This window comes from Myodes glareolus, chromosome 6, assembly GCF_982192425.1.
Source record: "Myodes glareolus chromosome 6, mMyoGla1.1, whole genome shotgun sequence".
Classification (NCBI taxonomy): domain Eukaryota; kingdom Metazoa; phylum Chordata; class Mammalia; order Rodentia; family Cricetidae; genus Myodes; species Myodes glareolus.
The window spans coordinates 117,971,688-117,985,198 of record NC_142031.1 but is presented as its reverse complement, the minus strand read 5'-3'; the positions used below and the strand labels follow the sequence as shown (position 1 = coordinate 117,985,198).

Here is a 13,511-nt window from a genome sequence, read left to right as displayed (position 1 = left end):
GTGACTGCCCAATCTTCACTCACCCACCTTGCACCTTCAGGACAGGAGCTGTATGTAAAGTGCAATGGTTTTAGGATATTCTCCAGCAAAATTTTTGCTATAGGAACTCGCGATAAATCGGAATATTCAATACTTGATGGAAGTTTGCTATTAATCAACAAGTAGAGAGATCTATAATACCCTAAAAAAAAAATGGGGAAAACACATTTATATTTGGTGCCCTTTTTTATTACAATAGAGAAATGCCTTAAAATTTTAAAAAATATATTTATTTTTGGGAAGCCTCAGAGGACAATTTGGAGGAATCTGTTCTCTTCTACATTGATGAACCCAGGAATTGAACTCAGATCAAGTTTTTGGCAAAAAGTGTCTTTACTCACTGAGGTATCTCAATTGCCATCATCAATTTTTAAATGTTTTATAAAGCTATATGGAGGAAAAGGGGAAGAGTCTCATTCTGTAGTTCAGTCTGGCACCAAACTCATGGCAATCCTCCTTCCTCAGTCTCCCAGGTGCTATGATAATAGGTGAGTCACTACATCCAGCTACATTTATTTTGAATATTTCTGAATGGCACATAGACTCTCATATCTACTGCTTAGTTAGCATCAACGATGCCTACAATGCTGGTATTGACCCACTGTTACCTATTTATTCAGAAGCAAACCTAAGACATAATTACTTCAGTATATCATGAAAAGATTAATTTTTTTTCAAGACAGCGTTTCTTTGTGTAACAGCTCTGGCTGGCCTGAAACTCGATTTGTAGACCGGGCTGGCCTTGAACTCAGAGATCTGCCTGCCTATTGAGTACTGGGATTACAGGTATGTGCCACCATGGACTTGCAAAATATTTTAAGAGGACCATTATCATATCTAAAAATGAATTAGTACCTTCCCCCCTCCCCACCCCAAGACAGGGTTTCTCTGTGTAATAGCACTGGCTGTCCTGAAACTCACTTTGTAGATCAGACTGGCCTCAAGAATTAGTGCTTCTTAATATCACAAATAGCTACTAAGTAATCAAGTCACCAACTGTCCGGTGTTATTAATTTTATTTAATCAACATGCTTGACTCATAATCCTATAATCCCAGTAAGATCCATAATGTGACCTTCTGATCACAATCCAAACACCTCAGAATGGAATTAATGTTGTGGGCTCCCTTAGTGTTATAATGAAGTCATGGATTCAGACATGTTAATGTCCTTCTGTCTACAGTAGTTGCTATCCTTACGACCTTCATGCTACCCCGCGACTGCATGGGTACCCATGCTATTCAGTGGTCTGTCTCACTTTGCTAGCCTGACCAAGATCTGCTTGTCTGTAGGAACTTCCAAGTTTCTTTTAGAAGAAACAACAACCTACTTAAAGACCATAATCTGGACAGTAACACCACAAAATAATTCATTAAAACAACTGAAAAACAGCCACACCACTGCACACAACAAAAGCAACAGTTTTAATGGAAGACTTTTAAAAATAATAATTTTTAATAATATTTATTTATTTTCTGTGCATTTGTGTTTTGCCTGCATGTATGTCTGTATGAAGGTGTGGGATCCCCTGAATCTGGAGTCATAGGCAGCAATGAGCTGCCATGTGTGTGCTAGGAATTGAACCCAGGTCTCTGGAAGATTAGATTGAGCCCTTAACCACTGAGCCATCTCTCCAGCCCCCTTGATGGAAGATTTTCAATCACCTTTCATTTTTAGAAACATTTCAAAGAAGGTGAAGCTCATAATTGTCTTCCTAATAGTTTTAGAAAACAGGAAAAAAGAAAATTATCATCAAATGCTTAGCCTGAACTGGATATATACAGTACACAAGTTCATTCAAGTTCAATGCCATCATGAATTTATTTCTTAGAAAATCAAACTGTGATTTTAGAAAATCACTGTGATTTTCACTAAGTCAGTAGTTTTCTGAGATTTTTAACAAAGCAAGTTAGGGGCATTTACACTTACTAAGCTCTACAAACAGTAAAAATGAATGAGACCATAATTTTTATGATCTTAATCTATATCAGCTAGAGTTAATCTATATAGGTATATACTTCAATAAAATCAGTTATTAACACTCTGTAGTAACAGTAATTTATAACTTTAAAGAACAACCAATATTTTTTGTTTTTTCAAGACAGGGTTTCTTTGTTTAACAGTCCCAATTGTCCTGGAACTCTTTGCATACCAGGCTGGCTTTAAACTCACAGAAACCTGCCTGCCCTCTGACTCCCAAGTGCTGGGATTAAAGGCACATATCACCATACCCAGCCTTAAACCAGTTCCTTTTATGATTAACCAGAGGAACTTGTTTTTTATAAAACAAAAAATAATTAGGTACAGACACTGAAAAGACTTTTGCGTTTGTAGAGGTTGGGACCAATGCTAGGACTCAGTGGCTGTATCACTCTCCTAGAAGGCACACACGTGCACAGCTTCTGTTCTGAAGATCAGTGTGTTGATCAGAGCAGTACCATCTTTTAACAGCACACAAGACAATGCATGCCTCCACAACAATGCCCACCTCCACAGTTTGCCCCACTTACCATTGTGAACCATGTAGTGCAAAATTTGTTCAATCACTGACACCACATAGCTAGAATCTTGTAAAACAGGCAAGTATGTATTCTCAGATGAAAACACCTCAAGCATTCGCATTGGAAGTGCAACATTCAAACTGTCATCAGTACAGTTTTGCAGCAACCTGTAAAACAGATTCACATACTTACTAGAAAGTCAGGGCTGCCAGTTTTCCTGACGGCTCCAATTTCTGTGACGAGCATGTGAGTCACACTGCACTACTGCTCAAGCAACAATGTTCAGAATTCCTGAGTCTTTTATCATGTGTCAACAGTATCCCTTTAGCAGGTAGACATGAAAAATATTCCATCTCAGAGGGAGAGACAGCAGAGGACAAACAAATATTACGAACAGTGACAGAAAACCATAGCACATGGATTGTTGGAAGAGAAGTTACATTTTCACCTGGGTAAAGCTTTCTGGAAAAAGTGCCATTGCAACCAGTGACATCAGGTCTGTCTAGACCTGCAGGTTCCCAACAGTACAGAACAGCATGCTCTCTTTGGTACAGCATTATCTTGACTGAAGCCTCCCCTCCTGCTAGGAGGAGAACTACAGACAAAAGGAATCTTAATTTGAAAATGGCCTCCAGCCAGGTGTAGTGTCACAGGCCTGTAATCCTACCATTCAGAAGGTGACGCAAAGGCAGGCAGATTTGTATAAGTTCCAGGTCAGTTAGGGCTATAGATGGAGACCCAGTCTCAACAACAACAACAACAACAACAAAAAAAAAAGTTTAAGATTTATTTATTTATTATGTATACAATGTTCTGCCTGGACACCAAAAGGGCACCATATTTCATTGTAGATGGTTGTGAGTCACCATGTCATTGCTAGGAATTGAACTCAGAACCTCTGGAAGAGCAGCCAATGCTCTTAACCTCTGAGACATCTCTTTAGCCCTAAAAAAAATCTTAACATGTTTACGTGTGTGACTATGTGTGTATGTGCACACGAGTGCGGGTGCCTGTGGGAAGCCAGAGAAGGGTGTCACATCCTTTGGAAATATAGTTACAGGTGGCTGTGTACTAGGAACTGAACTCCAGTCCTCTGCAAAAGCAGTAAGCACTCTTAACCACTGAACCATCTCTCCAGTTCCTCCATGTCTTTTCTTAAAACTGACTTGGCAGAGGCATTGTTATACACTGTTATATATCCCATACTTGAAAGACACACACAACTTTGAAAAGGAGGCTGATCTTAGGTGTCTCAGACGGTTTTTAAGTTTCCAGCTATGACAAAACTTACCTGCAACAAAGACTCATCAACCTCTTTATTTGAAATAAGCATGTCAGTCTCTCTGATCCATCCAATTGCTTTACAAACAGAGAGCTGTGCTTAATTAAGTTCTGATATAGCCATATCTGTAAGAGTAAAACATAAAAATAACCCATTAAATTTGCTTGGTTATTTAGATAATACTAAAAAATGTCTTTACATGGTTTCTACACTTTAATCAAAACTTGATAAAGAATAAGGTTTTTAACTCCGAATTTTTTTTAGCAAGACTTGTATATCTCCATCTTAATAGCATCAATGTTAATATACATTACTATTAGTCGTTAAACAAAGAATATATAAAGCTCATTCTACTTGAAACAACAAGTCATAAGCAAATGGAAGCAATCCACCAGAACACCACAGAGGGAATACAGCACTACCCTCAAGTTGCATGAACAATTCTTTGTCCTTCTTGTATGGAGAGCTGCAGTCTCCTTCAACATCCTTTCTGTTTCCTTTCCCTAACTTCATGCACTATTTAAGGATTTTTTTGTTTTTATTTTTATATTACACACAGAGATTTACTAAAGGGAAATTTCTCCCACACACTCTTCACAGGAAGGCAATAAACATGGCTCCCAGTCCAAGGACAATCACATAACTGGGCTGGTCAGAGGAGTCCACTCTTTTAGAATCAATGATGACTAACCTGTGAGTTCAGGAAAGCGGAATGTCAGATTTTGTCCCCTGTGTTCACAAGGCTTGATTGTAAACAGTATGTATGTGGCTGATTCTGAATGACGCTGAAACCTCAACACCTAACAAGAACTCTTTTCTATTTCCTCCACTGTATTTTTATGAAATAGACTCAATATTCTGTTTTCTGGTTGTAAAACCTACTTAACACCACCTGAAAGTAGATCACTCTGATCTGGAACCACCCTATCCATTTTCATGGGAACCAACATGAAATAAACCTTTCAAACTACCTCACACGGCTTATCTTAAATTTTGTGGTTCCTATTAGCAAATAAAAATAAGACATACAAAAACTATAATGATAAAAAGCTAGAGGGCAGTTGTAGGAACTCCAAGAATAAAGTTTTACTTTATTAACCAGGTATTTGAAGTGAATTTCAAAAAAAATCTCGAAGTAGTTAAGAATATTATACTATTTTCAACACTTTCCGAATTAGCTTCGGTTCTTCATTTGACAATCTTTTCTAAAATTTTTTCATTTAATTTTTATTTATGTTTTATGGATGTGAGCATATACCATGGCATGGTGTGTTTACAGTTTAGAGTGACCTACAGGAGACAGTTTTTTCCTTCCACAATATTGGTCCTAGAAATTCAACTCAGGTCATCAAGCTTGGGCACAAGTACCTTTAAACCTGCTAAGTCATTTTGCCATCTCCTGGATTTGACAAGTGACAGATGTGCCATTATTACTGAAAAAATTGTACTCATTAAATATCTGATTTGCTTAATATTTGTTATTTACTAAAGACAGATGAGAAAAATATTTAAAACTATTTTGCTTTTTTGTTTGTGTTTGCTTCTGTAATGGTGGCTAGTTTTATGTCAACTTGACACAGCTAGTGATCTGAGAGTAACCTCAATTGAGAAAATGTTCTCAAAAGATCTTTCAGGGAAGCCTATAGGGCAGTTTCTTAACTAGTGATTGATGTGGGATGGCCCAGACTATTGTGGGGGTTATTGGTCCGGGATTTCTCAGCAAATCATAAAGAGCAAGCCAATTAACAGTACCTCTTCATGGTCTCTGCATCAGCTCCTGTCTCCATGTTCCTGCCCTGTTTGAATGCCTGACCTGACTTCCTTTAATGATGAACTGTGATATGGAAGTATAATTGAAATAAATTCTTTCCTTCCAAGATGTTTTTCATGTTTCATCAGAACAACAGAAACCCTACAACAGGATGGTCTCACGCATTTGAGGTAATCACTCTATCACTGAGCTCTACCTTCAGAGCCCCACACTGTCCTTATATATTTTAAGTGTCAACCAAGGATGAATGAGTATCAGTAACATAAAAAATAAACCAAGAAAAGACAGAGAAATCAGAAAAAGCAAAACAAAGGCTTTCCCAGAATAACAGCAGGCCTGTGCTAGGAAGAAATGCACGAAGACAGGGACAGCCCGAGTTTATGAAAAGTTGCGCCAAGAATGGAACATAGAACTGTTGCCAGGTGGAGGAGAGAAAGAGATTCAAAGAAAACCAATTAATTAAAAAGTGAGGCAAGCTTTAATCCCAGCACTCAGGAGGCAGAGGCAAGTGGATCTCTGTGAGCTCATCGTCAGCCTGGTCTACAGAGCAAGTTCCAGGGCAGGCTCCAAAGCTACACAGAGAAACCCTGTCTTGAAAACAAAAGAAACAAAACAATAAAAAGTTAGGCAAGCATTAATTTAAGAAAAGTTAAAAGCAAGCTATATACAGGAAAAAAAGTGCAGTTATAGCACATTACTCTCTTGGCATAGGACCATATTAAAGTCACAGTAAAACATATATTTGTGCACACCTTTAATCTCAATGCTTGATAAGCAGGGGCAGGTGGTTCTCAGGGAGTTCAAGGCCAGCCTAGTCTACAGTACAGATCAAGTTCCAGGACAGCCAGGGCTACAGACCCTGCCTTGAAAAAAGAAGAGAGAGAAAGAGAGAAGGGGAAGAGAGCAAGAGAGAGAACTAAATAAAGAAGGGGTGGTATAGGCATAAATGTTAAAATCTGCATTTAGTACCACTAAAAAATTATCCAAGGTGGCATCCTGCTTGTTTCTAAGTGGGAATTGGGGAACTAATTAGGTGACTGTCACAGGAAAACTGTTCTTGCATTTTTGTTAGTGAATTGAAAATATTCACGATCTCTTCTGACCTTCCTTATTTATTTTTGAGAAAGAGTCTCACTTATAGCTCAGTTAGTCAGAATTTGCCACAATCCCTAGTGTTGCGATCACAGGCATTCACCATCACATCTGGTTTTAACTCACTTTTCTTTTTTTTTAAATTGCGGGTTTAAAAAAATATTCATTTTTATTTTATGTGCATTTGTTGTTTTTGCCATGGGTGTCAGGTTCCCGGAACTGGACAATAATAGACAGTTGTGATATGTGGGTGCTGAGAATTGAACTCAGGTGCTTTGGAAGAGTGGCCAATGCTCTTAACCAATGGGTCATTGGTTAAGACCTAATGGCCAGACCCTAATCTCCAGACCCTAAGCTCCCCTCCCCCCCGCTTTTTAATTTGAACTGTGTTTGACGACATTTTGCTCTATTTAGGATTTCACAATCTGCACATGAACTATTTGCTTTGCATGCGCCTGGGGCTGGGCCAAAGCCTCCTCTTCACTCTAAGGTTTCACATCTAGCTTCTAGAGCACTTCTGTGTATGCCTCTTTAGAACCAGATTACAGATGAGCTTTCACACACCAAGGAGTTCTGGAAAGAGACAACACCTACATGTTTTCTGCTCCTTAGAGATCCTTCCATTCCAGGAATAGGGAGCCCTAAGGCAAAGGCAGTCTGTTGAGAGGCAAGTTAGATGGTTTGCTTCTGTAGCTTTACTCCTCTTCTCCTGGGCTTCAGAAAGGATTCCAGACAGCTGCCCAGAAGCAAAGTCCAGAATGGTGGGCAGATTAACTACTGTGCCCAAGCCCCTTTATATGTATGGGCCTTCTGCCTGCATGTATGTCTGTGTATCACATGGGTGCCTGGAGACCTTGGATCCCCTGGGACTAGAGTTATATACATTTGTAAGCATATGGGTGCTTGGATTTGAATTCAGGTTCTCTGAAAGAATATTTAGTGCTCTCAAACACGAAGCAATCTCTCCAGTCTCTGTTGTACCTCTCTTGATAAGCTTCAGTTATACAAAGTTCTTTCATGCCCCAGCATAGCTCAAGTTCACCTGCAGAGCTAGGACTACAGCCAAGCTCTAGAAAAATAATAGCAAAGCAGCCTTTTGCCTTGTACTTGCTCCACGTGGGGCTCTATCTAGTTTTCACTGTATATCCCCTTTTAATGTGATTTGGAAATCTCAATTACAAATAAATAAAAATATCTAACCTAACAATTATATGTAAATCTCATAATATTTCCTGGGGAAGATGAAACACAAAGGGTCTTTTGGGGGGCTTTTGTTTGGTCGTTTTTTTTCTAGTTTTTTTTGAGACAGGATTTCTCAGTAGCTATGGAGCCAGTCTTGGAACTCCCTCTGTAGACCAGGCTGGCCTTGAACTCACAGAGATCTGTCTGTCTCCACCTCAGTGCTGGGATTAAATGTGTGTGCCACCACTGCCCAGCTTGGGTTTTTTTTGTTGTTGTTGTTTTTGTTTTTTTGCAACAGTGTTTAATGTGATCCAGGTCGGCCTTGAACTCCTGATCATTCCATCACCCAAGTGCTGGAATTACAGGTATGAACCATCATACCTAACTACATGTTCCACTTTTTAAGAATAGGTCATGCCAGGCGTTGGTGGCACATGCCTTTAATCCTAGCACTTGGAAGGCAAAGGACGGTTATATCTGTGAGTCCAAGGCCAGCCTGATCTACAGAGCTAGTTTCACAACAGCCAAGGTTACACTAAGAAACCCTATCTCAAAAAACAAAACAAAAAAAAGAACACAGTTCACCGAAACAATGCTCTCTATCCCTCATTAGTAGTAACAAAAACCTACAATATTTTAGAGAAATGGATTACATTTTTAAAGAGACCCTATATTTGAAGTAAAGTATTACTATATATGCACATAATCAATAGTGAGGGTACACACCTCACAGCAGCTGCACAAAGACAAGAGAGGCTGACGTACAGAGGAAAGTGGGACACACTGACTGACGAGTGTCTACAATATCCTTATAACACTTAAAATACCATAACAGAGAAATCAGTTAAAATGTATGTTGACTTTGAAAAGTAAAATACATCAACACAAAGGTCACCTATTACAGCTGGATTTAAAAAAAAAAAACAAAAAAAAACCCCAGGGGGCTGGAGAGATGGCTTAGCAGTTAAGAGCATTGCCTGCTCTTCCAAAGGTCCTGAGTTCAATTCCCAGCAACCACATGGTGGCTCACCACCATCTGTAATGAGGTCTGGTGCCCTCTTCTGGCCTGCAGGCATACACGCAGACAGAATACTGTATACATAATAAATAAATTTTTAAAAAAAAAAAAAGGCGTAGACTTGAGGAGGAGTTATCTGGCTTCTTCAGACACTCACCACTTCGACACACCCCTTCCCCCAATGGAGATGGAAAATAGGTAAACAGAACTTAGTGAAAATGTCTATACTCACCAAACGTTTGGAGTCTTCACTCTGTTTGTAAAAGAAGAGAAGCTGCCTTACTAAGAGGGTAAGGTTGGGACCATCGGCAAGGCAGAAGGTGCCACCAGGCTGAGCTGAGTCAGCACATCGGTCAAATGCACTTCTTTGGATGGAATACTGTAAGCAGAGGAAGTCATGTGTCAACATACTGCTCCATAGTTGTCACAATGGAAATTAGCAATGAGTGTTTTATAGGTATGGTGACCAACAACTAAGAAATGATTACTGGACCCCAGTTAAAGATTAAAAAATAAGCCATAAGTGAAAATTCCTAACTTGAAATGCAGTGAAGATCCAAAATGTCTACCAGAACCACCTACACCTTTCTTCTTTGTAATTACCACTTGTCTTAAACTTAAAATTTCCCCAAAATTCATCTATTTATAAATCTTTTAAGTAAAACAAATACAATTATTTATTAGGAAAAATACTATTTATTAACACTAAATTTTATAAAGCAGGCATGATAAATTCATTTAAGACAGATATTACTTATACAAACAATACTATATCTAAAATAACTTCTCATACAACCTTCTATTTCCTTTCAGTTTTACTTCCCTTCAAATAAATCCTGTTTTATTTTTCTTCTTTTATTTGAGATGGGATTTCTCTACATAGCCTGCCCTGGAATTCTATGTATGCCAAGATAACCTTGAACTCACAGATCTGCCTGCTTCTGCCTCACTAATGCTGACACTAGACTTTTGTACACCACACCTGGTTCTTAAGAATATGGTTGCATACATTCACATGTTTTGCTTCTTTTTTAAAAAGAATTATTTATTTATTATATATATACAGCGTTCTGTCTACATGTATGGCTGCAGTCAGAAGAGGATACCAGATCCCATTATAGATAGCGGTAAGTCACCGTGTGGTTGCTGGGAATTGAATTCAGGACCTCTGGAAGAGTAGCCAGTGCTTTTAACCTCTGAGCCATCTCTCCAGCTGTGGTTCATTTCTCTTAATTTTTACATTATATTTATTTAGTTTGTGTATGTGTATGCTTAGGTGATGACATGTTACATGAAGGTTGAAGAGTTGGTTGTCTATCATGTGAGTTGTGGAAATTGAACTCAGGTTGTCAGCCTTAGCCACAAAGTGCCAACTTTAAAAAAACAAACTTACTTGTTGTTTTCTGTCTCTATAGCCTCGAATAAATGACTGGATTATTATTGCATTTTTCAATCTTCGCCTTTCTTCCTGAATAATGGAGGAAGGAAAGAAGGAACAATCGGTTAGAACTGGTGAAAATGACACTTACTAAATTTTTTTGATAATTAGTTTTATGATCCAAATACCATAAAATTCGTTCTTTTAATGAACATATGATGTAGGATGCCCCTCTGTATGCTGTGAATGTTTTATTACCACTAGTTAATTAAGAAGCTGCTCTGGACTATGCCAGGGCAGACTATAGCTAGGCGGGAAGTCCAAACAGAGATATGGGGAGAAAGAAGGTGGAGTTAGAGGTACTCAAGCAGTCACCGGGGAAGAAAAATGTGACAAGCCACATTTTTTTTTTTTGTGGCTTGTAACAAGCCACAAGCCGCATGGTAAAATACAGAATAACAGAAACGTGTTAGTTTATACGTAGATCTAGTCAGTAAGAAGCCCGAGCCATCAGCCAAACAATTATAATTAACATTAAGCCCCCAAATGATTATTTTGCAAGCAGTTGCGGAAACTGGTGGTCAGGAGAGACCAGTCCAGAAAGACTAGATGGGACAGAAGAAAGACTTCCAGTTACAAACATATTTTAAGAATTCATTTTATTATTATTATTGGTTTTGCTGTTGAGACAGGGTTTCTATGTCCTCAAACTTACAGAGAACCTCCTGCCTTTGCTTCCCAAGTGCTAGGATTAAAGGTGTGTGACACCATAAGCAGCATTTTTTATTAAATTACTGTCTGTACCTATGTGTGGATATATGAACGTAAGTGCAGGTGCCTTTGGAGGCCAGAAGCATTGGATCCCTTGGAGCTGTGGTTACAAGTGGTTCTGTCGCCTAACATACCTACTGGAATTGAACTCTGCAAGAGTACTATGTATTCTTAAACAACGAGTCATCATTCCAATCCCATCACTGAACATATTTCTAATGCGTGAGAGTTTCACAGCCATTACCACTATCTTTTCTATTTTTTCTTTTTCTAGGCGGGTTTCTCTCTGTAGTTCTGGAACCCTGCAGACCAGGCTGGCCTTGAACTAAGAGATCCTCCAGCCCCTGCATTCTGAGTGCTAGGATTAAAGGCAAAAAGAAACCAAAAAGAAACCCCTTGATGTGGGAAGTCTTTCTATATATGTGTTGTTTTTATTGGTTAATGAATAAACAAACACTTGGGCCTATGACAGGACAGACTAGAACAAGGCAAGAATTCCAAGCAGAGATAGAGGAGAAAAGAAGGCGGAGTCAGTGAGATGCCATGTAGCTGCCAAAGGAGACAGATTACCCCCCCCCAACCTTACTGGTAAACCACAAGCGGTGTGGTAAAATATAAAATAATAGGAATGGGTTAATTTAAGATGTAAGAGTTAGTTAATAAGAAGTCTGAGTTAATAGGCTGAGCAGTGTTTTAATTAATACAGTTTCTGTGTCTGAGTGGCCAGGAAACAAATGAGCAGTCCCTGCCTACAACCCCTTACCTATTCTAGGAGGCACCCTTCACTCCTTGCCTGGCCCTCCAAGTCTTTACTCATACACTTTTTTCAATGGATTTTCCTAGCCTGAGCAGTTGATACGATGGAATCACTTGGTCTGTCTTTTCTCTGACCTTTTTCATTTGACACAGTGTTTTCAAGCTTCATACACACTGTAGTATGTGTTAGTACATCATTCCCTCTTATGGTCAAATAACATTTCATCATATACATATCTCATATTCTGTTTATCTGTACATCATCTGGTTGGCAATTGTCCTGTTTCCACTGTGGGCTATTATGAACAATCCTGCTATAGAAACTTATGTCCACCTTTTTTGAAGGAGATAGGCTTGCATTTCTTGAGTATAAACCTAGGAGTGAATTAACATTTCTATGACAATATTTTCCAAAATGGTTACAACCATTTTGCAATCCCATTATAGATATGTGAAAAAAATAAACACAAAGAAATGGACATACTACAGAACTTCCTCAGACAGTGGAGAACACCAACAAGGAAACACCTTTCCTGACTGAGCGCTACTTTAGCTACGCTACTGGTGATCTGTCGTAACTGGAGAGAAGAAATGCTACTGTGAGGACAGTCCTCACAGCTCAATGTCCTAGCCAAAAATGTCAATAGTGATGAGGCTGGAAATTAATTTCTGCTATTGCTATGTCCCCTTACCAGGAATGCACAGAGAATGGCTTTATCTTTTAAAAGTACAGAAATTTCCCTAAAATTTTAAGCTAAATCAGTTCTAGTAATTTAGTTGACCATAAATGTCATTAGTTCATGAGCTAGTTAATTTTAACTGTCAACGTGACACAACTAGAATCACCAGGAAGAATTTTAATGATGAATTAAATAAAACAGGTCGGACTGTGCATATGTTGTGGGGAACTGTCTTGTTAATTGATGTAGAAAGACCCATTCCATGTGGGTGGTACCATTCCCTAGGCAGAGGATCCTAAACGGCAGCAACCTCTAGTTTTTCAGTATCACCCACTCTGCCCTTTTCTCCAGTGCCCATCCATCTTGACCTCCTCAGTGAGCAGCCATGATTCTACTGTCTTAACAGCTCTCAATACCATCTTAGTTTTTGGCTGTCACGCAGGACTCACCACCACAGAGCAGGGTCTTGTTTACTGTTTGTGATCTGTATCCAGCAAACACAACAGTACCTGACAAACCACAAGCTCCCAGACATCTATTAGATGCAGGAATGAGTTGTTGAAATAACAGGACCCAGGGAGGTGGTGTAGATAGGCAGAACTAGGAGTTTCAGGTCAGTCTAGTCTACAGAGCAAGTTCTAGGACAGCCGGGCTACCCAGAAATAACAAGACCCATGCCAGGACTATATAAAGAGACTCTGTTTTAAAGATACAAATAATAAACAAACAAGTAACATAACAAGACCCAAAACTTATATCTAGAAAAGCAAGGTCTTATAGTATGTTATAATTAACCATTAAAGTTGTTTTAAGTTAACTATCCCCAAAAGATGTAACATCAAAATAAGATACAATAGCATACAACTGCAATTCCAATAATCCAGGAAGCAGGAAAATGGAGTTTGAAATCAGCTTGGCATAGCTAGGCTGGCAGGAAACAGGCATTAAAAAATAAAAACAAAACCCAAAAAACCAGAATGGCATTAGCTCCTTTCATCTTTTTTATAAACTTGTCTTAACAAGTACCTTAAAGTTGAGTTTT

The 13,511-nt window shown here is 38.8% G+C and overlaps 1 protein-coding gene across 3 annotated transcripts in view; it reads right to left on the bottom strand.

The window, feature by feature from the left end:
* Positions 1-13,511, bottom strand: part of Ube3c (ubiquitin protein ligase E3C) — a 95,886-nt gene that overhangs the window by 66,725 nt on the left and 15,650 nt on the right. For all 3 annotated transcript variants that reach the window (XM_085691087.2, XM_085691088.2, XM_048440171.3), the window contains exons 3-7: positions 10,278-10,352; positions 9,117-9,263; positions 3,831-3,946; positions 2,549-2,706; positions 28-181 (exon numbers count right to left, since the gene is read on the bottom strand). In XM_085691087.2, the coding sequence (XP_085547213.1) occupies positions 28-181; positions 2,549-2,706; positions 3,831-3,946; positions 9,117-9,263; positions 10,278-10,352 (650 nt within the window). The remainder of the gene's footprint in view (positions 1-27; positions 182-2,548; positions 2,707-3,830; positions 3,947-9,116; positions 9,264-10,277; positions 10,353-13,511) is intronic.